Below are 26,529 nucleotides of genomic sequence, written 5' to 3'. Positions count from 1 at the left end.
GAGCACAAACACAGTGGAAGAACTGGACACTTCCACAGGATAAAGAGAAAGTAATAACGGCTGGCAAGACGGCTCAACAAGTAAAGACATTCGCTGCCAAGCCTGATGAGCTGAGTTCAATCCCTGGGACCCACATTGTAGGAAAGAATTAATTCCTGTAAGCTGTCTACACACATACTCTCTCTCTCTCTCTCTCTCTCTCTCTAAATGCAAGTTTAAAATAATAAAGTAATATAAGAAAGCACAAGTGGTTATTCTGAGGTTTGTGACATTATGAAATACCAAATCTATGGTTGAGCATAGGAGAAAAATCTCATTATAAAAACAAATATTTTCAAAAGGACACTAACAGGTTAGTTAGTGAGATGGCTCAGCTGGTAAAACTGATTGCTGCCAGGCCTGAAAACCTGAGTTCAATCCCTAGGACACATGTGGTGAAAGGAGAGAAGCAATTCCTCCAACAACTCACCTTCTGACGACCTTCCTGTGTATTCTATGACATGCCTGTGAGTTCATGTGTGCACTACAGAAGACCACAGGTTGATTTCCAGCTCACAAACGCCCGCAACTCAAACTCCAGGAGATCCAATAATCTTTCTTCTGACTTCCTTAGGCATTTGCATTAGTGTGCATGCACACACATACATACACACATGTACATACACTAACACATAAATAAAAATAAAATATATCCTTTTTCCCCCCCAGAAGAACCACAAAAGAAACATTTCCAGTTAGGAATAGAGATACTAATCCATATACAGAAGGATTTAGGACACCAAACAGATAAGACCAGAAAAGAATCTTCCTTGTCATATTTTAATGGAAACATGAAATATACAAAAGCAAAGGCAGTGTACTTAAAGTGTCAAGAAAGAATATAGAGGCAGGCCCCAACAGACTTATCAACTGAGGCTTTAAAAGCCAGGAAACCCTGGGAAGATGCATTTCAAGAGCTGAACAATGACCACCAACCCAGATTACTACAGCCTGCAAAGCTACTTGCCATAAAGGAAAGAGAAATAAAACTACCATGATAGAAACAGACTAAAGGATTTTATAACAACCAAGCCAGCTTTGCAGATGATACCTGAAGGAATCCTTTAGTCTGAAGAAAAAACCAGCTATTTCTAAAACCACAGGGAAGAATAACCCATGCCAGAATAATAGTTAACTACGAGGAAAGGACACGGACACACACACACACACACACACACACACACACACACACGACAAAATAATAGGAATAAATTTACCTTTCAATAACTTCAGTCTCAACCACACAATCAAAAGACAGACCAGTGGGTAAGAGCAGAAACAGTATCTTACCTATTTCTGTGAAGAGACATTATCCTAATTAGGGTTACTATTGCTTTGATGAAACACCATTACTAAAAGTAACTTGTGGAAGAAAGGGTTTATTTCACTCACACTTCTATGCAAGTTTGTTACCAAAAGTAGTCAGGACAGGAACTTAAACATGGCAGGAACCTGGAGGCAGGAGCTGATGCAGGAGCCAGAGAGTGCTGCTTACTGGCTTGCTCCACATGACTTGCTGGGCCTGCTATCTTATAGCTCCCAGGACCACCAGGCCCAGGGATGACTCAATCACAATGGGCTGGGTCCTACCACATCAACCACTAATTAAGAAAATACCCTAAAGGCTTGCTTACAGCCCAATCTAATGAAGACATTTTCTAAATTGAGGTTCCCTCTTTTCAGATGACTCTAGAATGTGGGAAGTTAACAAAAATTAGCACAAGACCACGGTAGAATAAAATAAAATCAAGACTAATCCCCCATAATATACAAACACAACACACTTTTGAAGGAGCAGTAAGTCACTGAAAGGATCAGGGAGGAAATCACAAAGAGCACACCCACTAGAGCACCTGGGTCCCATGCCAGCTTAGAAAGGAAGTTCATTGCTACAAGTGCTCACATTAAACACCAGAGATCTTTCAGCTGGGGAGATGGCTCTTTGAATAAGGCACTTACCACACCACCAATAAATAATAACATCAAGGCAGATATTAAATGAAAGAGATTAAAAGAACAATGCACAGAATAAACCAAAGAATTAGTCCTTTGAAAAGATTAACAAGACTGGCAAACCTCTGGCAAAACTAAAGACCCAAACTAATAAAATTAGAGATGAGAAGAAGTCTGTTACAACAGACTCTAATGAAATCCAGACCATTAGGGAATACTTTGAAAACTTATATCCCACTGGGCATAGTGGCGCATGCTTTTAATCCCAGCTCTTGGGAGGAAAAGGCAGGTAGATCTCTGTGAGTTCGAGGCCAGATGGGTCTATATTTCGAGTTCCAGGACAGCCAGGGCGGTTATACAAAGAAACTCTGTCTCAAAAAACCAAACCAAACCAAACCCCACCTTACATCCCATTAAACAGAAAACACAACAAAACAAAACAAAAAAACAATGGATTAATTTCTAGATGTATATGACTTCCTGTCCTAGTTTGCCTTCTATTGCTGTGATTAAAAATCATGACCAAAAAAAATGTGGGCAGGAAAGGAGAGGATTTATTAGCACACACACCCCAGTCACAGTTGCTCACAGAGGGATGTTAGGGAAAGAACTCAAGCAGGAACTGAGGCAGGAACCACAAGGAAGCACTGCTCACTGGATGCTCCTGGTGGCTTACTAGGCCTGCTCTAGCCCACCTACCCACGGGTGGCACTACCCACACTGTGCTGGGCCATCCCACATCATTCACTCATCTAGAAAATGCCTCACAGACTTCTCCACAGGATAGTCTGATGGAGGCAGCTCCTCAGCTGATATTTCCTCTTCCCAAGTAAATTGAAGTTTGGGTCAACTTAACAAAAACTAACCAGCACATTTACTACACTAATTATTGTGAAAATAACATTTCTAAAAGTAATCTACAATGCAATCCTCATTAAATTTCCAATGACATTCATCACAGAACTAGAAAAAACAATCCTAAAATCCATATAGAAACACTCAAGACCACAGATAGACAAGTCACTCTCATCAAAAAGAATACTGCTGGAGACATCACAATGCCTATCCTTAAACTCTACTACAGAGCCACAGTGGGAAAGATAGCACAGTCATAGCAAAAAACTGACATGCAGACCAACAGTACAGAGCAGAGGACCCCCGAAATGTAACTCAAATGTTAAATGATCTTCTAATAAAACAAACAAACAAACAAACAAACAACCCTGGACCAGACACTGGGGTGAAAGCTGAAAGATCAAAGAAACAGAGCAAGTAACAGCCACTACCTCTGACCTCACCAATTCCTCAGCCTGAAACAGCCCCAGCCAATAGGCCTCTAGCCAAATGAGCTTCCTCGGCTGAAAAGGCAATTTGTGTTACACGGAAATAAACCTACACAGCTATGGCTACCTAAGTTTTGAACTTAGTTATCAAAAACATACACTGGAAAAAGACAGCTTATTCAGTAACAGTATTGGCAGAACTGAGTATTTATCAGCTGAAGAATGCAATTAAATCCTTATCTCTAACCTAATACACAAACCAGTTTAAAGTAGATTAAAGACCTTACTGCAAAACCCACAACACTAAAACTGCTAGGGGCAGACACCTCAGAAATAGGTGTAGGCAATAACATTTTTATTAGAGCACCAACCACAAAGGGAGCCCCAAGCATGGCAAAGAAACCATCTACAGAGGGAACACAGCCTACAAAAGGAGAGAAAAACCCTTGCAAATTATTCTTCAGGCAGGGGTTAATGTCTAGAATAAAATAACTCCAAGAATTAAACACCAAAAGAATAAACTGTCAAATAATAAACGGGCCAATGAACTGAACAGACCATTCTCAAAAGAAACACAAGTAGTCAATAATATTACAAGAAATGCTCAGCACCCTTTTATCATCAAGGAAATGCAAATGAAAACTACGTTATGACTTTTTACCACAGTCAGAATGACTGTTATCAAGAAAATAACTGGTAACAAATGCTGGTGAGGAGGTAGGGAAATCAGGGACCTTAATTCACTGTCGGTGGGAGTGAAAAATAGCATACCACTATGGAAATCAGTGTGGAAAATTCCAAGAAATAACTAATTAATTAAATAAGTAAAGGCTAGGCCTAGAACTACCACACCATCTTTCTGCATGATATCTAGGCATCACCACAGAGATACTTTCATCATATTTACCGCTGCTCTAGACCTAACAGCAAGGAAATGGGTTCAGCCAGGATGTCTACCATCAGATGAACAAACAATGAAAATGGGATACATATACAGTGGAATTTTGTCAGACATAAGGAAAAATAAAATTTATAGAAAAATGGATGGAAGTAGAAAATAAACACATAATTTAAGGAAACTCAGATTCAGAAAGACAAATACCATGTGGGGATCCTAGCTTCCAATTTTAATAATGTGTGTTTATGGGGAAGTGCGTGGAGGTCATGGAACTAGAAAAGGACCCACGAAAGGGCAGAAAAAGGCTTTAAAGAAAGGTGTGGAGGGTAACAGGACATAAGTGACAAGGCAGGAAAGGAGGGGAGCCAGGGAGTGAGGCTAATTATGTACGAAAATATAAGGAAACTTGTTATTCTGCATGCTAAATTAGTGAATAAAAATTTAAAAATAAACATCAAGGAGACCACATTCTCAATCTCAGGCTCAAAACTCTCCCCACTGCCCATAAAACAAGCTCACACCAACAAAGCAAGAAGAATGGCCGGGCGGTGGTGGCGCACGCCTTTAATCCCAGCACTTGTGAGCACAGCCAAGCGAACATAGCCAGGCGAACCTCCCTGAGTTTGAGGCCAGCCTGGTCTACAAAGTGAGTTCCAGGACAGGCACCAAAACTACACAGAGAAACCTTGTCTCGAACCCCACCCCCCCCACCCCAAAAAAGAATGGCACTGAAGATTCTCACATTCTTGTTCTATAGCCTAGCAGAATTTTTCAGTATCACCCAAACACAAAATTCTCAATAAGCTCTGGCTCAAATGTTTACCTCAATCTAGGGTCATTTCCTCAGCTTCACTTATAGAAATGTGGCCTTCCCTTTAAGACACAACTTTCCCACTTAGGTCATGAAAACAGCCCTCTAGTACTTTAAAAAACAAAACAAAACAAAACCAGCACACACGTGAACCATTTAATCACCCAAACTTTAGAGCATTAAAAACTACCACATAACATGTCTCCTGGTAAACACACAGCAGTAGACATATAGGGGCAACTCAGTCCAAGGTCCTTCCACTAACAGAGACATACTTTAACTGGACATGCAGTTCAAACAGTAAAAAAAAAAATATCACCTGGCTTATGCTTACCAGGTGCTGCACAAAGTCTCCAAAAATGGATCAGGAATGAGCTCCTTAACATCGGAGCTTACCATTTTTACCTTTACCTTCAACAACTCACTTTTGTCTATCTTTTTCCTAACATAGCACCTAGTTCTATTTTTGAACTTCTGGGCTTCAAGTGATCCTCCTGACAAGAACATCTGAGTAGCTGGGATTGTAGGTATGTCCCACTGAACCCAGTTATTCCCAAACACTGGACCTACTATGTACCATATGTAGTTCTATATTCCAGGGTTATATATATGATCTCTGCCCTTATCAAACTTACATCATGGTAGCTAAAGCTGACAATAAGCAGCAAATAACTACAATTATTGTTTTTGACAGATTAAACCCTGAAGAAAGTAAAACATGGTGATTCAGTTGAGACAAACTTAGCTGACCTGCTTACAGCTGTCCTTTTGAGCTCCTCATCGGTAAGGTAACATAACACAAAAGTGACTCAGCTATGTGATGACCTGATACAAAGTAGTTTAAGAGAAAACAGTATTCACAATGCTCCGGCAAGGCAGCTTGGTGTTCAATGAGGTAAGGGTGACTGAAAAGATAGAGCAATGGCAAAAAAAATGAAGACTGAGCACTAAGCAGGGACCAGAGCTTAGGAAACTATGAGAAAGGAGTCTGGACTTTATTCTACTCCAGTAGGAAGCCATCTAAGGATCTTAAGAGAGTAACAGGATGTAATCATTTTAAAACCTCTAATTCACAACAGTTCTGTTGCCAATACAGTGATTGCTTCCTCCCACAACTAGACAGTGCTGTCATTTAGCTGCTCTCTTTTCTTCTTGTTTGTTTTTTGTTTGGGTGAGACAGGGTCTCACTCTCACTATGTAACCTTGGCTGGTCTGGAACTTACTGTACAGACTAGGCTAGCCTTGAACTCAGAGATGGGCCTGCCTTTGCCTCTGGATTGCTGTGATTACAAGTGTGCACTTCCAGACCAGGCTGTCATGCATTATCTAACCGGCTAAAGTTAGAAGAATTTAGTGGGGAAAGTGCCTTGCAGCTGGAAAGATGGCTCAGCAGTTAAAAGCATTTGGTGTACAATCACGAGGACCAGAGTTCGAATTCCAGCATTAAGCCAGGGTTCCAGAAAAATCTTGTAACTACACCTCCAAGGGACCCAATACCTTATTCTGGCATCCATGTGCACATAGGTGTGTGCAGCCTCAAACATATGTACATACAAATACATAAATAAAAATCTTTTGTAAAATGCCCCAACATATGTATTTAATGTTTTACCAAATATACACTGGTTTTAAACCAAACTTAAAATCAGAAAACAGAGTAAAGTGTAGTTAACAAAAATGAGCCTGACTTCGTGGTCTCCACTTATAACCTCACCACTCAGGAGGAGCTGGAATTCAAGGTCATCCTCCACAGCAGAGACTTTCTTGACAGCCTGGGCTACCGGAGACTTTCTCCAAAACAAACAAAACGACCACAAATTTGATAAAATCGCAAGGTTGTTTTGCTTTTTTTTTTTTTTTTAAATCAAGGTAAGTTGAGAAAACACAAATATGATTTTACTTTATCCTGCCCCAGATTTTGAACCAATATTCCAAGAATTCAAACTTACCTCGACAAGCATCTTCAAAATCCTGGGTTATGTCCACCCAACTTGTGTTACTTTTTTCCATTTTCTCAGGGACACTAAGCTCCCATCCTGAATCATCATCATCTACAGCAGCTTTCATAACCATTATGCCTGTAACACGAAGACTGGTGTGAGACGGAGGGGAGTGCTTTGGCAGGAACAGTAACTTCAGGACTATCTAAGTACTGGTTGAAAGACTTCCTAAACTAGAAGTCAGAACTCCTTTGAGTCCATTGGATGGAACTGCAAAAAACTAGCTTTGTGCAATCCGACCTCACGTTAAACGCTGCTGCTGATCACATACCGAGATTCGCACCTGCCAGAACTCTGTTTCTAACTAATTCAGAGATCTTCAACCATCCCACCGCAAGAGGCAATTCCAGAGTCCCGGCTTTCAACACGGGCCTCCACGAACAAGAGCTTCCCTCTCTGCTCAACAGCAGGCGAGCATCCTCACCTGGCGGGCTTCGCAAGACCCGGGCCTGGCCTCGCCCTGCAGGCGCTTCCCCTCAGACCCCGGCCCGTGGAGGAACGCGGCCGAGGCGGGGACGCGTCTACGCGGCGCCTCGCGGGGAACTGGCACCAGGCGACCCTTGTCGCCCGGGCGACACGGGCACAGCCCGGCCTCCCGGTGCGCGCCTCCGGCTCCGATCGGCGGTGCGGCGAGGAACCGGCCAGTGCCGGTTCCCGAGGTCCGCCACACGCGAGTCGCGGGGTCGTGCCGGCCACACACAGGCCACCCCGTGCACTTTTCCCACGACCACCACGCCACCACGCACCGTCCGCGCCACGAAGATAACGACACCGACACCACAGCCGCCGCCACCTCCCCTCCCGGCCCCGCCCCCGCCCAGCCCGCCGCGTGTGCGCATGCGTACGCCCGGGGCGCGCCCCCCGCCCCCTCCTCTCGGGACTCCGCGCTCCGGCCACGCCCCCTCCTTCACCTAGGCCACCGTACCAGATGGACTGTCATCCTCTCTTCTCGCGGCATTATAGCCCGTCGCGAGACCGGAAGCCTCTTTCCATTTCCGTCCCCTCCGGTAGAGTCCTGGCGGTGGAAGGGACCCGGAGACGGGCGGACCCTGAGGGCTGTGCACCCGCCTCATCCAGGGCAGCTTCCTGGAAGACTCTGAAAGGTGATTCTAGCGAGAAGGGCAGGGGTGGAGCTTCCGGTGAGACGGGACCAGCCTTGCTGCTCTTTGGTGTAGTGCAAACTGACTGGATGTGCGTCTTCTAGTAGTGCGGAAGGACTTCATAAAGAAAAACATGTACATCGAGCTAGCAGTTTTCATCCAAACTCAGATGTTCTACGTTTTTCCTATTCAGTCAGACCTTCATCAAGTAGATTTGGTGTTTGTGTGGGTGGAGCTGGGGGAAGAACCCAGGTCTAGAATTAATCTTGGAGAAGAAATAAAAAAGGAAGGACATGATTGCTCCTAGGTATGATGGAGAAGAAGGTTTATTGTAGATACGAGGGAGAGCATAGCCAGAGGAAGTTCATCGTGGACATGACCCTGAGCTGGGCCCATGTGAGGGAGGGGGAAGGGGAGAGTGGAGGCCAGAAGGATAAAGGGTTAAAAAAAAGGGGCCAGATAACCAAAATGGCTGAATTATATATGAAAGAACAGCTGGGGCAGCCCAGCCCCTGGGCTAGAGAAAATTAGGGTAAGGGGCAGGGTATGCCAGCCATATCTTGTGACAGGTAAGGACAGGGATGCTGAGAGAACCTGGCAGCCAGGTCTGCTTGAATAGGCACTTCAGCCATCTGTCCTGGGTTTGAGACCTGACACTGAATAAGAGAATACTCAGCCTATCTTTGAGCTACATCTTCAGGCTTCATGTTGATTATTTACATTTTTGTTTTTCCAGACTGTTTCTTTGTGTAGCTTTGGCTGTTCTGGAACCTAGCTCTGTAGTCCTGGATGGCCTTGAACTCACAAAGATCTGCCTCCTTGAGTTCAGTTGCTAGCACCTGAGTCAGGCCACACAACCACCTGTAAATCCAGCTTCAGGAGGGTGCCAGCATACAGGTGTGTTCTTTCACTGGGTATTTAACCAGAGACCAAGTATTCTACACTGAGCTAAATCCCTAGCTCCCTCCTATATACGTTGTCATCTCTAGAACACTCACTAACAAATACAATGCAAATGCTTTGTGAATGTTGTGTTGTTTAGGAATAATCACCCCAATATTCTGTGCATAATAAGAATATTTTTTCTGGCTGGGCAGTGGTAGAGTAATCACCCCAATATTCTGTGCATAATAAGAATATTTTTCCTGGCTGGGCAGTGGTGGTGCAAGCCTTTAATCCCAGCATTTGGGAGACAGAGACAGTGGATTTCTGTGAGTTTGAGGCCAGCTTGGTCTACAGAGTGAGTTTCAGGACAGCCAGAGTTACACAGAGAAATCCTATCAAGAGAGAGCAGGGAGGGAGAGAAAGGAGAGAGAGAGAGAGAGAGAGAGAGAGAGAGAGAGAGAGAGACAGAGAGACAGAGACACCCCCAAAAAATCCTTAGCTGGATCCATTAGCTGTGGAGTCCCTGTATATGCTGTGCTGACTGTATATTTGTCTCTTTCATAGTAAAGATTTCTCTAGTCCTCACCATTTGCTTCCAACTGGTAGACCAAGTTGCTGTTTCTAACAGGGACTTGTCAACTGCTGACCTCACTGTCTATCTGGGTCATTGGTCATGAGGTGGTTCAGTTTCAGAAAGGAAGGACTTATAATACAGGGCTTTCATGGCTGTGCAAAGTGGATACCGTTCAGCTGTAGCGTGTGCATTAAAAGCTCCCCAGAGCTTCACACCCTAGCTCTGCTCTCAAAATCTGCCAGCTGACAGCCACTGGGAGTGGAGGCAGAGAGCTGAGACATGAGGGAGGGCACATCTCGACACCCATGTTGCTGGATAAGGTCCTCTGTGTCTGCTGCATTATCTTTCTATCATCTTGTGAGACCAAAATGAGCCATTCACCCTAAAACAAAGGCATAAAATTTCTCCATTTAGTGCTCGCTTCGGCAGCACATATACTAAAATTTCTCCTTTTAGGTACAGGCCATGAGTTACTGGAATAGGCTACAAGTTACTAAAACCAGTCAGTCTAGATTCCAGAAACTAGTAAGTGTAAAAGTACATAGTCACAAGGTAGTCACGAGGTAATGACTGCAGGACTATGGAATGTCCTCTCCCTGGTTCCCTAGGTAACTGTTTGACCAAAGAATGTTCCAACCCTGGTTTCCAGGGTAACTGTCCATAAAAATGTCCCCACCTGAGGGCAGCCAATGAGAAATGGTGGCGGGCAATCACCCCCTTAGAAATAAGATTAAGCCATGATTTCTAGAAAGTCCTTAGAAGCGAGCCAATCATAATTGTACCCGTACTAGCACCCCTAAATGATGTAACCTTGTTGTTTTTGCCTTTAAAAACTGAGCTTGCAGAGAGGTGGGCACTTCCTCCAGCCTCCACTGTGTTGGATGTAGTTCCTACCTAGGCTTGTATGGCTCTTTTAGATATCCTGAATTAAACCTTGTTTTTGCATTCTGGCATGCTCATCTTTGGGGGTCACGATCTGGGCACAACAATCTCATGACAGCTCCTTCTTGCTAACAGCTCTCCCTGCTTGTTTTGCAATTCCAAAGTCTTCTAAGTGAATTTACTTAGAACGGGATGCAACCAGGAAGGAGATGTCAGATCTTATGCTTCGTACGCATGTATCCCTGTTTTAGTCTCAGCCTGACCTTCATCTTGAGAGAGATGCTTCTGTGAGTTCCAGAATGTGCTATGATGTAGATGTGCCTTTAAATGACCTGATCCTTTTGAATTCATTTGTGCCTTCTTCCATCTGCCTGTCTCTCTGACTTTAATAGGTTTTCTGTCTCCCAATAATAAGTTTCTCCATTGGTGCAGTAAGCCAGATCAAGCCAAGATGAAAAAATATAACAACAGGTATTAGGAAGCAAAACAACTCCCAGGTGGGTTCTTGGATCCCAGCGATGGAGGCCAGAGAAGTTTTACCCAAACTAAAGCACACAGATTTTATAGTTTGTAGGCAAGGGGTGATGATTTGTCCACTACAAGCTGGGTTTGTGCCCAAGTGTGGTCCAAAGCTGAGCGCTTAGGCAGAGACTTGGACTGTTGGCAACTTCAAGCAGGGGAGGAGGGAAATATGCAATAGCTGCCTAAACCCATCACTTGGGAGACAGAGGCAGGCAAATCTCTGAGTTCAAGGCCAGCCCAGTTTACTGAGTGAGTTCCAGGACAGCCAGGGCTGCACAGAGAAACCCTCTCCTGAAAAAAAAAAATGCATATAACTTTTTAAAAAAATCTTTTAACAATTAGAATGGTAGTGGTATATGTTTTATTATAGTAACACTCCAGTTCTTGTATGTTACCCTGAGGTCTTTGCTCCCATTGGAAATCAAGAGAACAGAACTTTCAAGAAGTTTCAAGAACCCACACAAGGGAACAGAAGCAAGGACTAGAGGCATTACTATGTCCAGGGCATATCTCACAGGGACCTGAACTGCCAGTTGAGCCCAAGGGCTCAGCTTAGCTTTAGTGCCTTGATGTGACACCAAAGAGCATGTGCTACCCCAACCACCAAAGCAAGAACAAGGCAGCAGCAAGAGCTATTTACAATCTTCTCTCTGCCCGTTAAGTCTGAGCCTTGACTATTCTGAACTTTTCTGCAGAACATGCTAAGTATCTCCTTAAAGCCATATGGATATTGGGATTGTGTGTGTTGCCAGCCCAGAATTCATTTCTAAAGTGATTTTATATTTTTGCAGGGTGCCAGCCAGCATAAATACATATACATGCACACATATAAAACATTTTCCTATTTTTGCTTTTTATGTTAATTTGCAGAGATTTTCTGCCTGGAATCAATCTTGAGAGTTCTGATTTAGCTTGGAGGTGGGGTAGATTACACGTTTTTTCAGCATAGGAGATGAGGGAATAAGAAGATATTTTTGAAAAAGAATTTTACCAGAGAGATGGCTCAGAGGTTAAAAGCATACTGCTCTTGCAGAGGACTGAGTTTGGTTCCCAAGTTGAGCAGTTCACAACTGCTTATAAATACAACTCCAGGGGATCTGATGCCCTCTTTCATCCTTTGTTATCTCTGAGAGCACCTGCATACACATGCACATATCTACACACACATAACTAAAAATAATAAAATCTCCCCAAAATAGAAATTACTTATCCAAATTGTATTAGTAAAGGTTCTAGTAGAGGAAGAGAACTGATAGAGTGAACCTGTCTGTCTGTCTGTCTATCCATTTATCCATCTATCAGTCTATCTATAGAAAGGGTATTTATTAGAATAGCTTACAGGCAGTGGTCCAGCTAGTCCAATAATGGCTGTCTAGCAATGGAAGGTCCAAAAATGCAGTAGTTATTCAGTTCATGAGCCTGGATGTTCCAGCTAGTCTTCAGTATGCACTGGAATCCTGAAGAAGAAGGCTCTAATGCCAGTGAAGGAATGGACTTACTAGTGAGAGCAAACAGAGCAAAAGCTTCCTTCTTCCATGTCCTTTATATAGGCTGCCAGCAGAAGGTGTGGCCCAGATCAAAGGTGGATCTTCCTACTACAAAAGATCTATATTAAATGTTTACCTTTCCACCTGAAAGACCCAGATTAGAAGTTAGTCTTCCCACTTCAAATGATTTAATTAAGAAAAAAAATCCCCCAGGTGTGCTCAGCCACTTGGGCTTTGGTTAACTGTAGATGTAGTGGACATCCAAGAACAGCCATTACAAAAATCTATTTAAAATTTGGTGTTGAGGATGATGTCTCTGAGTACATAGCCATGTATTGCACAGGTGAGTGGACAGGGTGTCTGTTGTAGTGTTAAGTGTGACAATGATTTAAGTCAAATCTGAGGTCGTGCTTGTTGGTGATTTGAAAATTAAATGTACTATAGTTGATTTTTTTTCTAGTTTGAAATTTCTAGTGTGTGTGTGTTCAAGTGTGTGGTGGCCAGAGATCAACCTTGTGTATTATTCCTATAGAGCAGTGGTTCTCAAACTTCCTAACGTTTTGACCCTTTAATACAGTTCTTCATTTTGTAGTGACCCCTGTCTTAGTTTGGGTTTCTGTTGCTGTGAAAAAACACCATGACCATGTCAACTCTGTTACTCAAATTATAAATTGGTCTCACCAACTCCTCAGCCAGAAAGAGCCTTTAACTGAAAAGGATGCTTCTGCCTAAAAGCCTCAGCCAATAGGCCTCTAGTTGAATGAACTTCCTCAGCTGAAAAGGCTTTAGTTCCTTCTCCTCACACCTTATATACCTTTCTTCACCCTACCAGATTACTTCCTGGGATTAAAGGCATGTGTGCTTCACTCTGCCATATTACTTCCTGGGATTAAAGGAATGTGTGCTTCCCAAGCAAAGACATGAGATCTCAAGTGCTGGGATTAAAGGTGTGTGCCACCACTGTCTGGCTCTGTTACTCTCCTAGACTGAGTAAATCTCAAGTAGTCCAGGGTGGCTTTGAACTCACAAAGATCCAGATGGATCTCTGCATCCTGAGTGCTAGGATTAAAGGTGTATGCCACCACTGTCTGGCCTCTATGTTTAATCTAGGGCTTATTCTGTCTTTTGATCTTCAGGCAAAATTTATTAGGGTACACAATATATTACTACACAACTCTTATAAAGGGAAACATTTAATTGGGGCCTGCTTACAGTTTCAGAGGTCCTTTATCATCATGGTGGGACATGGTTTTGTGCAGGCAGACATGATGCTGGAGAAGGAGAGTTCTACAACTTGATCTGCATGCAGCAGAAGGAGAGAATATGTAACACACTGGACATAGCTTGAGCACATGAGACCTCAAAGCCCCTCCCCATGGTGACACACTGCCTCTAACTAGGCCACACCTACTTCAGCAAGGCCAAACCTCCTGATAGTGCTACTCCCTATATGACAAGCATTCAAACATGTGAGTCTATGGGGGCCATTTCTAGTCAAACTACCACAACCCCAACCATAAAATTATTTCATTGCTACTCCATAACTATAATTTTGCTGTTATGAATCATAATCTTGTGAATCTGATATGCAGGATATGGGATATGGGACCCCAAAAGGGCCATAACCCACAACTTGAAAACCACTTCTCCAGAACAATCCATCTTGGTTTTGAGGTGAGGCAGTTTTTCACGTGGCCTGGAACCTACCTGAGTAGGCTCAACTGTCTAGGCAGTGGGCTCTTGGGGTTTCTCTGTCTCTGCCTTCCCAGTACTGAGATCATAAGCATATGCCATCATGCTCCACTTACATGGGTTCTGAGTACCAAATGCAAGTCCTCGTGGGCAAGCATTTTACTAACTGAGCTAGTATCCTAGTCTGTCTGTCTTTTTCTTTTTCTTTTTTTTTTAATCTTACTGATATTGTAACCATCAAGCTGTTAAACTTTGATTGTACTCAGATATGTGACTACAAGTCAGTTGGATATTCATGGAGGAAATGGGTGTGTGTCGGTTTGAATGAGAAGTGCTCCCCATTGGTCACATGTTGGAACATTGGGACCTTGGCTGGTGGAGCTGTTAGGGGCAGTTGTGGACACTTTATGGGGTAGAGCCTTGATGGAGTAATTATGTCACTGGTGGTGGACTTTGAGAATTAATAGCCTGGCCCCACTTCCAGTTTCATCTCTCTGCTTCATGTTTGCAGTTGAAAATGTGACTTCTTGGATTCCTGCTGTGGCTGCCATGCCTGCTGCCTGTTGTCATGTCTTCCTTTATGGACTCCGTTTCTCTTTGGAACCATAAATAAAACTAAAATTTTCCTTCTATAAATTGCTATTGGTATTTTACCACAGCAATAAAAAGTAACTAGTGAAGGTTACTTTAAAAATTGAAATTATGCCAGGCACTGGTGGCACATGCCTTTAATCCCAGCACTGTGAGGCAGAGGCAGGCGGATCTCTGCGAGTTCGAGGCCATCCCAGGCTACCAAGTGAGTTCCAGAAAAGGCGCAAAGCTACACAGAGAAACCCTGACTGAAAAAACAAAAACAAAAACAAATTGAAATTTTTATCTTGGACCTGAGTGATGGGTAGGTCAAATAGAGGTTTAAGCTGCTCTGTGAATTCTTTTTTCTTAGATGAGAAACACATATATTTTTTATTATCTGTTACACCACCTATTTGTTGGGGAATATTTCTTTATACTGTGTGAAGATGTTCATGGTTTTAAAGATTTATAATGAAAAGGAGCAAGCTGGAAAAGGAATAATACAAAATGTACAATTAGGTCCCTGTTTTAAGTGTGGGGGAGGGGGAGGCCATGTGGGCTAGGGCATCAATTGAGCCTTATTCAAAGTGCCACCCAGAGAGACAACTGGTCAGCTGACTGCACCCAGGCACCGAGTGGCACGGGGACAAACAAAGACCTCCAGCAGACCTCTAGGCTTAGCCACAGGCTCACTCACAGGGAACCCAGAATGTAGCATGGAAGTGATCTGTTTCTTTGCTTCTGGAGACCAGAGCCACTTACTCAGTCCTGGGGTGCCACCTCTCCTCATTTTCCTATTGTCAGAGTAGGGAGGACAGCCTCACCCACCTCACCAGACTTAATTGTACTTTCAGGGCTACCTGATGGGAAAAGATTTTTCAGCTAAGTTAGGAGCTTTCATTTCATTGTTCTCTGCATGTGCCTCACTCCAGAACTGTCAGAAGTGTTTCTCCTTGTGCACAGGGACACAGACAGGGCCCTGCTCTCTGCCTTGTCCCTAATTCCAGAAGAATGAGTTCTCACCCCACCAGCTTTTCTCTTCCTGGTTCCCTCTTCTAATTAACTACTCAGCTGATTGTTACAGGATCACCATAGAGCTGGAATCCAAGGACCATCAGATACAAGCAGGTGGTAAGAAACTGTAGCAGTTAAGAGTTCCAGAAACAAGCTTAAACCATCTGGACAGGTTGGATCTACTTCAATATAAGTGCCAAACCCAAACCTTCCCGGTCTTGAGACCCTTCTCTATCACCCTGGAAACCCCTCCATAATAATAATCATTCTTTCTTCTGAGATTTTCTCTGTCTCACAGAATCCTGACAGACATAAAAGCAGCCAGAGTGCCAGGCCAAGAAAGATGAACAGCTCTGAGGCAGCAGACAACAGCCCACCATCCCAGGACGCCTGTCTAGCTCAGAAGCCCCCTTTCCCTATTCCCCCTGTAGATGTAACAGTCTTATTTAATAAGAAACACAGAGCCAAATGCAGAGTTAAAAGCCCAAGAGGTCAGAGCAGTAGTTAAGAGCTGATACTAAAAACCCTTTCTTACCCTTCACTGCCACTGCTGTCCTTCACCTCAGAAAGAGAGCTACTTCCTGTGTATCTGTCTTTTTAATTGACTTTCTGTTCTGCCTTCTCATTGGTTGTAAACCCAACCACATGACCTCCTCGTCACTGCCTGTCTGTACAGACCTCCAGGTCTTCTATGGTTGGTATTGAGATTAAAGGCATGTGTCTCCATGCTGGCTGTATCCTTGAACACACAGAGATCTGTCTGTCATGTGATCATGATTAAAGGTGTGCGCCACCACTGCCCAGCTTCTGCTATTGCTTGCTATTACCTCTGGCCCCCAGGCAACTTTATTTATTAACATACAAATAAAATTACATTTCAGTACAAATAAAATATCCACCATACCTCCCCAAGGGTAAACCAGTGCCCACCAAGTCAGCTGGAAGCAATTTTTCCAGGAGAAATGTCACCTTTATTCCTGTTCATTCACTTTTTTTGTAGTCAGCAAAAAGTCTGGAATGTTAAAATTCTGCCCTCACTCCAGCTGTATGACCACACATGTGCAGTTCAGCAGTTAACAAAGAGTCTTGTATCTTACATCATCAGTGTGTGCTGGTGACTACATGAGCAGGCGTGATCCCACAATCAGCGCATGTGTGGTATATCTCCATAAGCCCACCTGTGCATGTGCACTGGGAACCCTTAAAAAGCCAGATGTAGACCACACCCTCTCTCTCTGTTCTGTCTCCCCAGGCCTAGTTCTTCTCCCCACTCTCCTCCTAGTAAAGCTCGCAGCTTCCAGGTAGCGTGGCCGTGGCTCATGACCTTTTCGCATGGTAACCAGTGCCGTAACCAGCACCACTTATCATTCATTTCACCTGGGGCTGGGGTATTGCTGTGATAGATCTGACCATGCTTTTGTTTGAAGGAATAGGGACCTTGGAACTGTGGATTAGTAAAGCAGTTCAACACTTTTGCTGCTTCTTGGGCCATACCAATAGGAGCATGGAAAACGGTGGTGCTGAGTATGATTTGATGAACTGGGAGGGGAGGGGGCCTGGCTCAAGAGGTTTCAGAGGAGAAGACTTTTAATATAATGCCTAGAGATCATTCTTGTGATATTTTGGTGAACAATGTGGCTGTTTTTTGCCCTTGTCCAAGGAGTCTGCCTGAGGCTAAAGTGAAAGTTTGGATTAATTCCATTGGCATAGGAAATCTCAAAAAATCCCAGTATAGACTCTGTTGTGTGGTTACTGGTGTTCATGCTTTTAAAGATTTATAATGAAAAGGAGCAAGCTGGAAAAGGAAAATTACAAAAGGTACAATTTGAGGAGAAAAGGAGCATCAGGAAGTAGGTTAAGTATTCAAGAAGACAAACACATTAAGAAATGGAATAAAGGGAGTGGTGACTTCAGGGCAAGATTCCACCCAGCTAGGTTCCCAATTTGTAAAAAGAAATTAAAGAAAAACTTAGAACCAGGTGTGATGGTGCACACCTTTAGTCCCAGCACTGGGAAGTGTAGTTAGAGTTTACCTGCCTGGCCCACAGTCGCTCAGACCCAACCAAGAAAGCACACAGAAACTTACATTGTTTAGAAACTGTATGGCTGTGGCAGGCTTCTTGTTATCTACTTCTTCTATCTTAAATTAACCCATTTCTGTTAGTCTATACTTTGCCACATGGCTTGTGGCTTACCAGTGTCTTTACATGTTGCTTCTCATGGCGGCGGCTGGCGGTGTCTCCCCTCTGCCTTCCACTTCCCAGAATTCTCTTCTCTCTTGTCCCGCCTATACTTCCTGCCTGGCCACTGGCCAATCAGAACTTTATTTACACAGAGCGATATCCACAGCAGGGAAGGCAGAGGCTGGTAGATCTTTTAGTTTGAGGTCAGACTGGTCTACAGAGCAAGTTCCAGAACAGCCAAGCTTAGGCAGTGAAGAAAAGTATGGAAAACAGAAAGCTGGTCAAGATGTAACTAAACAAGTGGACTGTGTTCCAGCCCTAGCTACCAGCGTAATTTAGCAGCTTCAGCCACATGATTCTGGCTTGAGAGTCAAGGAGCAACTAAGGAAAGCTGCTTAAGCCAGGCATGTGTTAGGGGTGTGTCCTTGAATGGAGGCCTAGAGAGGCCATTGCATGAAGTTGTAAAGGAAAAGCTTGTATTACCTTGGAGACCCCAAAATGTTGGAGATGCCAGAGTCGTGGGATACCTGCCAAGGAGAGCTGCTAATGGGGAGTGGGTCTAACCCAAGAGAAAGAAGTGTGCTGCAGTCAACAAAGCTGAAAGGAGTTGGAGATCTGAAGAACACTTTGACATCAGACATGGATATGCAGAGTTTGGAGTTTGCCCAGCTGGTTTTTGGTCTCACTTTGGTCCAATATTCCCTCACTACACTCCCTTCCCTACATTTTGGAATGGCAATGTATATCCTGTGCCATTATATGTTGGAAGTAAGTGATCTGCTTTTTTATTTTGATTTTACAGTTGATTACATTAAGAGACTGAATGAATCTCAGAAGAGACTTTGAACTTTGTACTTTAAAACATTGTTGAGACTGTGATAGACTATGGGAACTTTTGATGTTAGACTAACAAGCTTATGGGGGACAGGGAGTAGAATGTGGTAGTTTGAATGTAATTGGCCCCCATAAGCTCATAGTAAGTGGCCCTGTTAGGGGGTGTAGCTTTGTTGGCGTAAGATTGGCCTTGTTGGAGGAAGTTTGTCACTATGGAGGCAGGCTTTGAAATCTCATATATGCTCCAGCCATGCCCAGTATCTCAGTTCACTTCTTGCCTTTGGATCAAGATGCAGAACTCTCAGCTCCTTCTCCAGCACCACGTCTGCCTGCACGCTCCCTTGCTTCCCACCATGATGATAATGGACTAACCTCTGAACTGTAAGTGAGCTACCCAAATTAAATGTTTTCCTTATAAGAATTGCAGTAGTCATGGTGTCTCTTTACAGCAATACAAACCCTAAGACAGTAATATTAAAAATGAATGTCAACAGAGGTCAAAATTCCATTATTATAACATGTCTCTTCCAACTCCAAGTTTTCTCTTGATGTATGCACTAGTAGAGAAGAAGCCTAGTGTGGTGGCACATATGTAGTTACAGGCTTGGCAGGTAAAAGCAGGAGTGCAGTGTGGTGATACTTTATTTGTACTGAAATGTGATTTTATTTGTATGCTAATAAATAAAGTTTGCCTGGAGATCAGAGGTTAGCCAGCCAGGAACAGAAGTCAGGTGGTGGTAGCACATGCCCTTAATCCAATCACATGGCAGGAAGAGTCTCTGTGTGGTCAAGGACACAGCCAAGTGTGGTGACATGCGCCTTTAATCCCAGTACCAAACATAGAGACCTCAAGGTCTCTATAGACAGGCAGTGACGAGGAAGTCATGTGGCTGGGCTTAGAGCCAATGAGAAGACAGAACAGGAGAAAACAATAAAAAACACAGGTCAGACAGGAAGAAGCTCTCTGGGGAAGCTACTGCTGGTGGTAAGATAAGGCTAGTTGTGGCTATTGCTCTGATCTCTTCAGCTATTACCTCTGTACTTGGCTCTGTGTTTCTTATTTAATAAGACTGTTTAGAAATTTGTCTATAGTGCAGGGTTATCCTGGCTACCTAGTGAGTTCAAGGCCAGCCTGGGCTACATGAGACTGTCTCAAAAAGAGAAATAAAACTATTAATAGAATAAACATTCTGTAAAAGTAAAAATTCTATAAAAGCCATTTTTATAACAATAGCAGTTTTAAGTGAATCAGCATCTTTTGTAAAATTTTAAGTAAGAGTATAAGATGTATTTAGGAGACTACAGTTACTGGCTTTTGCCAAAGACTAATTTGGATTTTCTTTGAACTACAATATCAAATTTATACTTAATTTTACTATTACAGTAGAAATCATTTAGCCATCTTTAAATCTCAATTCATAAGCTTAAGTTTTTCAAAGTTTTGTTGGTGTTAGAAGGAGTAAGTAAATCTTGTTCGTAGCATAAAATTCTTCAGTTATTTTGTGCTCTAAATCTTAGTGAATGGTCAGAGTACAAAAACATCCATAACCTTTTACCAGTTACCTACTGTTGGCTCCTCAACAAGTAGGCTCATTTGCATTTCTTTGAGGAACAAGGAATAATTTTGTTTGTTTGTTTTTTTGGTTGTTGTTTTTTCGAGACAGGGTTTCTCCGTGTAGCTTTGTGCCTTTCCTGGAACTTGCTTTGGAGACCAGGCTGGCCTCGAACTCACAGAGCTCTGTCTGCCTCTGCCTCCCGAGAGCTAGGATTAAAGGCGTGCACCACCACCACCCGGCTCAAGGAATAATTTTGTAGGGAGACTAACAAATACTCTGATAAGCCAAAGTAACAGTTTTATTTGGGAAAAATAATCTTTGCCGTTAAGCAAAGGTCTCATAACATAAGTGGGTAAATTGATTCTTGTAATACAAAATGATCTTTTCTAAGTAGGAAATCACTCTAAACTTGAGTTCTCCAGAGTCTCCTTAATGTGTTTTAAAGTATCCATGTAAGTTAACGTTTCCATGGAACACACTGTTTGACTTTTATCATGTTGAAGAGCTTTACTTCAACAGCTTTGCTGATACAGAGAATGAGAAGTCATAGCTCCATTTCTTTTTTTCTGAAAACATTTTGGACTTCTTATTTTAGACCCATATAATCCTTGTTGGTATCTAGATGCCAAAATAAAAGTGCCATTAAATTTGAGACTGCAGCTTCATTCACTAACTTACCCATCTTGCCATGCTCATATTCCTATACCATAGTGGCAATCCTGGAAGAAGAGACCCCACTCAAGGAGGGAAACACATTTATTCACAGAACAGAAGTAGCCCATCAGAATCTGCCTTTAAGGAGACTGTTCCTGTGGTCAGGGATTCATAAGTCTAAGTATACTCAGTCCAGTCTCCCAGGGGTGATGTCTTAGGCTTTCTACTCTTGTGATGAAGCACCAGGACTAGAAGCAACTTGGGGAGGAAAGGGTTTGTTTGACTTACTCTTTCATAGCACAATTTATCATGGAAGGAAGTCAGAGTAGAACAAAGCAGGGCAGGATCCTGGAGCAGGGGTTGATGCAGAGGCCATGGAGGAGTGCTGCATACTGCCTTGCTCAGCCTGCTCACCTATTGCACCCAGGACCACCAGTCCAGGGATGGCCCCACCCACAGTGGGCTGGACTCTCCCACATCAATCACTAATTAAGAAAATGCCCCACAGCCTTACCACAGTCTGATCTTACAGATGCACTTTCTCAGTTGAGGCTCCTTCCACTCAGATGACTCTAGCTTGGGTCAAGCTGACATAAACTAGCCAGCACAAGTGACCTCAGAGATGGTTCACTGTGGCGAGAGCAAAAGCCAGCACAAGTGACCTTACTGATGTTTAACTGGCTGGAGCAGAAGTCAGCCAGGTGACCTCAGAGATGGTTCCCTGTGGCAAGAGCAGGGTGTTTTGAACAGCCAGAGAGAAGTTAAACCAGCTCATGCCAGTTGCATCAGACTGGAACCTGACTTGTTTCAGACTTGGAAACATCAATAACCATCAGTTGTAATTCTAGAAGTCATTTCTCTTTATTTTACTAATCACTTAAAAATATGATGAATTTGATCCTTTAGGTTCTGGGACTGCAGCTCTCAGGTGTAAGATACGGCTTTCACTGCCAGTGCTACCTCAGCTTGACTTGGATCACACTTATGTGTTCTGAGGGAAGAACACATCAATTATGAACAAGCTTTAGGTTGCTTGGTTACATTTTGAGACAGAAAAGGCCTTCTGTCTGTGTGTCATTTTACCTGTGCCACAGTCACACCAAAGCTCTGGGAACATACGTCCACTGTGGCACTTGCCCTCCAGGTGGCAGCACTCCCTATTACTGGAAAAAGGCAAGCTTGGCCAGTTGTGTGTCTGGATGTCTCATGCAAACAAATCGCATTTTGTCCACAGTGCAAGCATGCCTGTTCTTCCAGACTGAGACTTGTAAAGAAAAAGTCTCACCTAAATTCCACCCAGAACAATTCTCAAGCCTAGAAAATGATCTCCTAAATAACCGTAATTATGAGCAGTTAGCTTTCCAGACATGGCAGAAATTGCTAGCTCCTCTCAGACAGTGTATGCCACCTCCCTCAGCAGCACAGTGAGACATTCCCAATCTGTCTCAGGGTGAGATGTGACAATGTGATGATGTGGTAATGGAAGCTGTGGTGTGTCTTACTCAGTGCTCTATTGTTGTGAAGAGACACCATGACCATGACAACTCTTAGAAAGGAAAATATTTAATTGGGGCTTGTGGTTGATATATTGTGCACCCCAATAAACTTATCTGGGGTCAGAGAACAGAACAGCACTATATTAAACATAGGTTTAGGCTGTGGCAGCACACGCCTTTTATGCTAGCATTTCAGGAGGCACAGATCTGTCTGGATCTCTGTGAGTTCAAAGCCACCCTGGAAACAGCCAGGCATGGTGACATACACCTTTAATCCCAGGAAGTGATGGCAGGAAGCAGAAAGGTATATAAGCTGTGAGGTCCAGGAACTAAAGCCCAGTTAAGCTTTTAGGAGCAGTTCAGCTGAGATCCATTTGGATGAGGACACAGAGGCTTCCAGTCTGAGGAAACAAGATCAGCTGAGGAATTGGAGAGGTGAGATTGGTTATGGCTTGCTCTGTTTCTCTGATCTTTCAGTGTTCACCCCAATATTTAGCTTCTGAGTTTTTTTTTTTTTTTTTTTTTTTTTTTTTTTTTTATTAATAAGACCATTTAGCAATTTATGCTACAGGGGCTGCCTTACTGTTCAGAGGTTGAGTCCATTGCCATGATGGCAAGGAGCATGGTAGCACGGAGGCAGACATGGTGCTGGAGAGGTAGCTGAGAGTTCTACATCTGAATTAGCAGACAGCAGGAAGTGACTGCCACACTGGGCCTGGTTTGAGCATCTGAGACCTCAGAGCCTACCCCCAGTGATGTACTTCCTCCAACAAGACCACACCTCCTAACAGTGCCACTCCCTATGAGTCTGTGGGGGCCATTTTCATTCAAACCCCCACAATCATGGAGTCACCCTCTAAAACTGTAAGCAAGTTCTCAATTAAATGCTTTCTTTTATAAATTGCCTTGGTCATAGTGTCTCTTCATAGCAACAGAGCAGTAACTAAGACGAAAGTGTGTACCATGTGGCCCCTTTCCACTTCTGCCAACTGGTTGCCATAGGGAGACTTTAAATTAGAGGTGGAGCCTGGGTTCCAGAGTTACCTGGTGGACAATACCTGCACCACATTATCTGAACAGCTGCGGAGTGTGACGCCTCCTTCTGCTGTCAGCACCATTGCACATCTCAGGTGTCCTTGTCTCAGCAACTATAGCCTACTCCAAAATGACATCTGGTAAACTATTGTTCTAGAAATAGTGATAAAATAAATGTTTCTGAATGTTCACTTTCATAGATAATGGCAGTAAACACAGTCATTCATTGGATATACAATTGGAAAATAAATGAAGACATCACTTTAAATTTCTAACGTGTGTTTTGTTGTGAGGCAGTCTAACTGTGCTGCCCCAGCTGGCACAGAATCCAGGTTCAAGTAATCCTTCTGCCTCAGCTCCCCAAGTCATTGGGCTGGAGGTGAATGCTACTATGTCTTGTTAAAATGTTTGTTTTTAAGAAGATTGGAAAACTTATTTTTTCAAATTTCCTATGCTCTCAGTTTTTATTATATAAAGATGGTTTCCAGATACTGACAAAGAACAGTCTAGGCTTGTGTGGTTCTGGTTATTGTTGTTATCTTAGTGCTGGGTATTTTGATGCCAGGCAGCATGTATACTAATCACACCACTGTAGACAAATTTCTAAATGGTCTTATTAAATAAGAAACACAGAGCCAAATACAGGGGTGAAAGTCTTAGGGATCAGGGAATTAGTACTGACACAAGTGAGTGATGAATCTCTCAGAATGACTGGGTTGACACTAAGGACGCTTAATCAGGCTCAAGATTGTGAAAGCCTTTTTCCTCCAAGCCTTTCCTAATTGAATGAGACTCTTCCTGGCAAGAAAGGAGCCTAGGACAGGCTGACTGGAAGGACAGTTTTGCAGATACTGTGATTTGGCTCATCAGATGTTTTGGAATGCTTGCCTGAGCTCAGATGACTGTTCCCATCAGCTATGGTCCTTTCATCTTTCTTTACAGTTAAGTGATGTGAATGAAAGTTACTGGAGAGAAGCCGAGCTTGCTGCCAAACCTTCTGCAAGGCTGATTAACTGACTAGAATTTCAATGATTATGGAGAAGTTGAAATGTTGCAGGTTCAAAGCCAAATTACACTTCTTTTGGGGTTGTCTTTAGCCTCCATATTACCATTACTTTCCCTCTCTGTCTGATCTAACATTCCTGTGACTAACAGGTAAATTCCTTCTCTCTCTCTCTCCCTCCCTCCCTCCCTCTCTCCCCCTCTCTTTCTTCCTCTCACCCTACCTTTTCTTCCTTCCTCCCTTTTCTCCTCCTCCTCCTCCTTCTTTTAGAGATGGGGGTCTCACTTCTAGCTGCCCTGGATCTTCCTCTGTGGACCAAGCTGGCCTGGAATTCACAGAGATTCACTTGCCTCCACACCCTAAGTGCTGGGATTAAAGTCATGCACCTTTTTGCACAGCTCAGTGAAGCTTTTGAAATGTATTAGCTTAGTAGACCTCTAGCTTCCACCAGCTCCCAAGGTAAGAGTATCAGCAGACAGCATGTGAGGCCTACATCAGAGCTTCCCCCACTTTTCTCTACTCATCTGCCTAATGTTTTCATCAGTGCTTTTCAAAGTGTCTTTATTTGTGTTCTTTGTTCTGTTCTGTAAGAACTTCATGGAATTGCTACCTCATTGGAACATGGAACTTGGGGTACTCTAAATGTATTCCCTAGCCATAGTCACTCATATTTGGCTCTATAATAAACTCTCATCCCTTTTGAGGTAAAAGCTGGCTTTCGTTTTTATTTTATTTATTTTTTGCTTTGACAGTGACAGCTTATCCTAGTGCAGGTTGGTGACCCTTCAGGACTACTCTATTGGCTAATACTCAAGATGCTGCTAATTCACAGGGAAAAGTCCTCAGGACTAGGCTGCATCATCTTTGTCCTGTTCTCAGAAACTTCAGTTCACGTTTCAAACCCCACAGAATCTAAGGCTCATTCATTAGAAAAGAGAATACTTTCATGTATGTGCTAGAGGATAGGAGGGAGAATTGGGATGGAGAATCAAGTCTGAAAGACTGTTAAGAAAGCCTCATAAAATCAGCATATGAAAAAACAAAGTTGGTAACAAGAAAGGCTAACCCCCCCTGCCATGGCCAGCTAAAGCTAGTCTCTGGTGCAGGCGCAGAGTCACTCCAGAGTGTCTGAAAATTGACCTCTGGATTGTTATATTAATATAAAGCACACAACTCTGGGTGAAGATGCACAGTGCTAATGAGACATAAGACACAACAATTGCATCTAGAACAACACATGACAGGTGAGAACATTTAGGGAAAATCTTGTGCTAAGAAAATGAGCCCCAAAGCCCCCTGCCTGTTACATAAAAGACCCTATTCTCTGTACGACAGTATTGAATGAATTATAGAACTCTATTGGTTTGGGTCCACTTACTGCTTCTACTGACACTATATGTCTTTGTTCCATTCTTTCTTTCAGAGGTGTCCTCCAAACCCTGCTCTTGAAAGACTCAGATATAAGGCATAAAAGAAAAGTCACAAAATAAAGTCTGTTTTCTGCTGTCTCACCTCTGTCCTTGTGGCCTTTTATTGACTTCAAATCCAGAGTGCGCATGTGGCACTTATCCAAGCTCGGAGCTGTTCCACCAGAGTCACCTCTTTTGTGACCTGTTTCCTTTTCATTAATGTTATTTCAAAATTGTGCTCCTAGCTGAGGCCAATCTCCTACTGGTTAAAGATCCAATACCTATATATTCATTTGGCCAGTTGTAACTTAGCTTCAACGAAAGGCTTCTAGGCTGGCAATTTTAGGTGTCTGGTTGCATCTGCTGCAGTGCAGATGGTGTGGGGCAGGCAGTCATGGAAGATCTCTTTATCTTTATCAATGGCCATTAGGCATTTCGGGGAAAGTGCCTATGCCCTTGCTCCTTTATCACTTTAACCTTTTTTCAAGTTGTTCTTTGTTCCAGTTAAAACTGATTTGAACTAGTCAGAGATACCCAGTTGCTTTTTTAAAAATATATTTAAAAGTATTTATTTTTGTTTATGTAAGTGTATCACGTGTACAGTGCCTGGGAGGGCCAGAAGAGGGGTAGCAGACGGTGTGAGGTG

At 43.2% G+C, this 26,529-nt stretch overlaps 1 protein-coding gene and 1 long non-coding RNA gene across 4 annotated transcripts in view; one reads left to right on the top strand and one right to left on the bottom strand.

Annotated features, from left to right (window-relative positions):
• Positions 1–7,855, bottom strand: part of Naa35 (N-alpha-acetyltransferase 35, NatC auxiliary subunit) — a 61,075-nt gene extending 53,220 nt beyond the window's left edge. The window contains exons 1-2 of one of the 3 annotated variants that reach the window (XM_036186995.1): positions 7,731–7,855; positions 6,934–7,062 (exon numbers count right to left, since the gene is read on the bottom strand). In XM_036186995.1, the coding sequence (XP_036042888.1) occupies positions 6,934–7,057 (124 nt within the window). In that variant the 5' untranslated portion in view covers positions 7,058–7,062; positions 7,731–7,855. Of the gene's footprint in view, positions 1–6,933; positions 7,063–7,408 lie in introns of all 3 variants that reach the window. The other 2 variants (XM_036186994.1, XM_036186996.1) reach the window with 2 other exon arrangements.
• Positions 7,856–7,931: 76 nt separating this feature from the next.
• On the top strand, positions 7,932–25,985 carry LOC118583404. Its single transcript, XR_004944933.1, has 3 exons — positions 7,932–8,087; positions 24,745–24,933; positions 25,898–25,985. It is a non-coding gene; the product is annotated as an uncharacterized LOC118583404 (long non-coding RNA).
• Positions 25,986–26,529: the final 544 nt, after the last annotated feature.

Source organism: Onychomys torridus, chromosome 5, assembly GCF_903995425.1.
Source record: "Onychomys torridus chromosome 5, mOncTor1.1, whole genome shotgun sequence".
Taxonomy (NCBI): Eukaryota; Metazoa; Chordata; class Mammalia; order Rodentia; family Cricetidae; genus Onychomys; species Onychomys torridus.
This window is presented reverse-complemented; position numbering and strand designations above follow the sequence as displayed.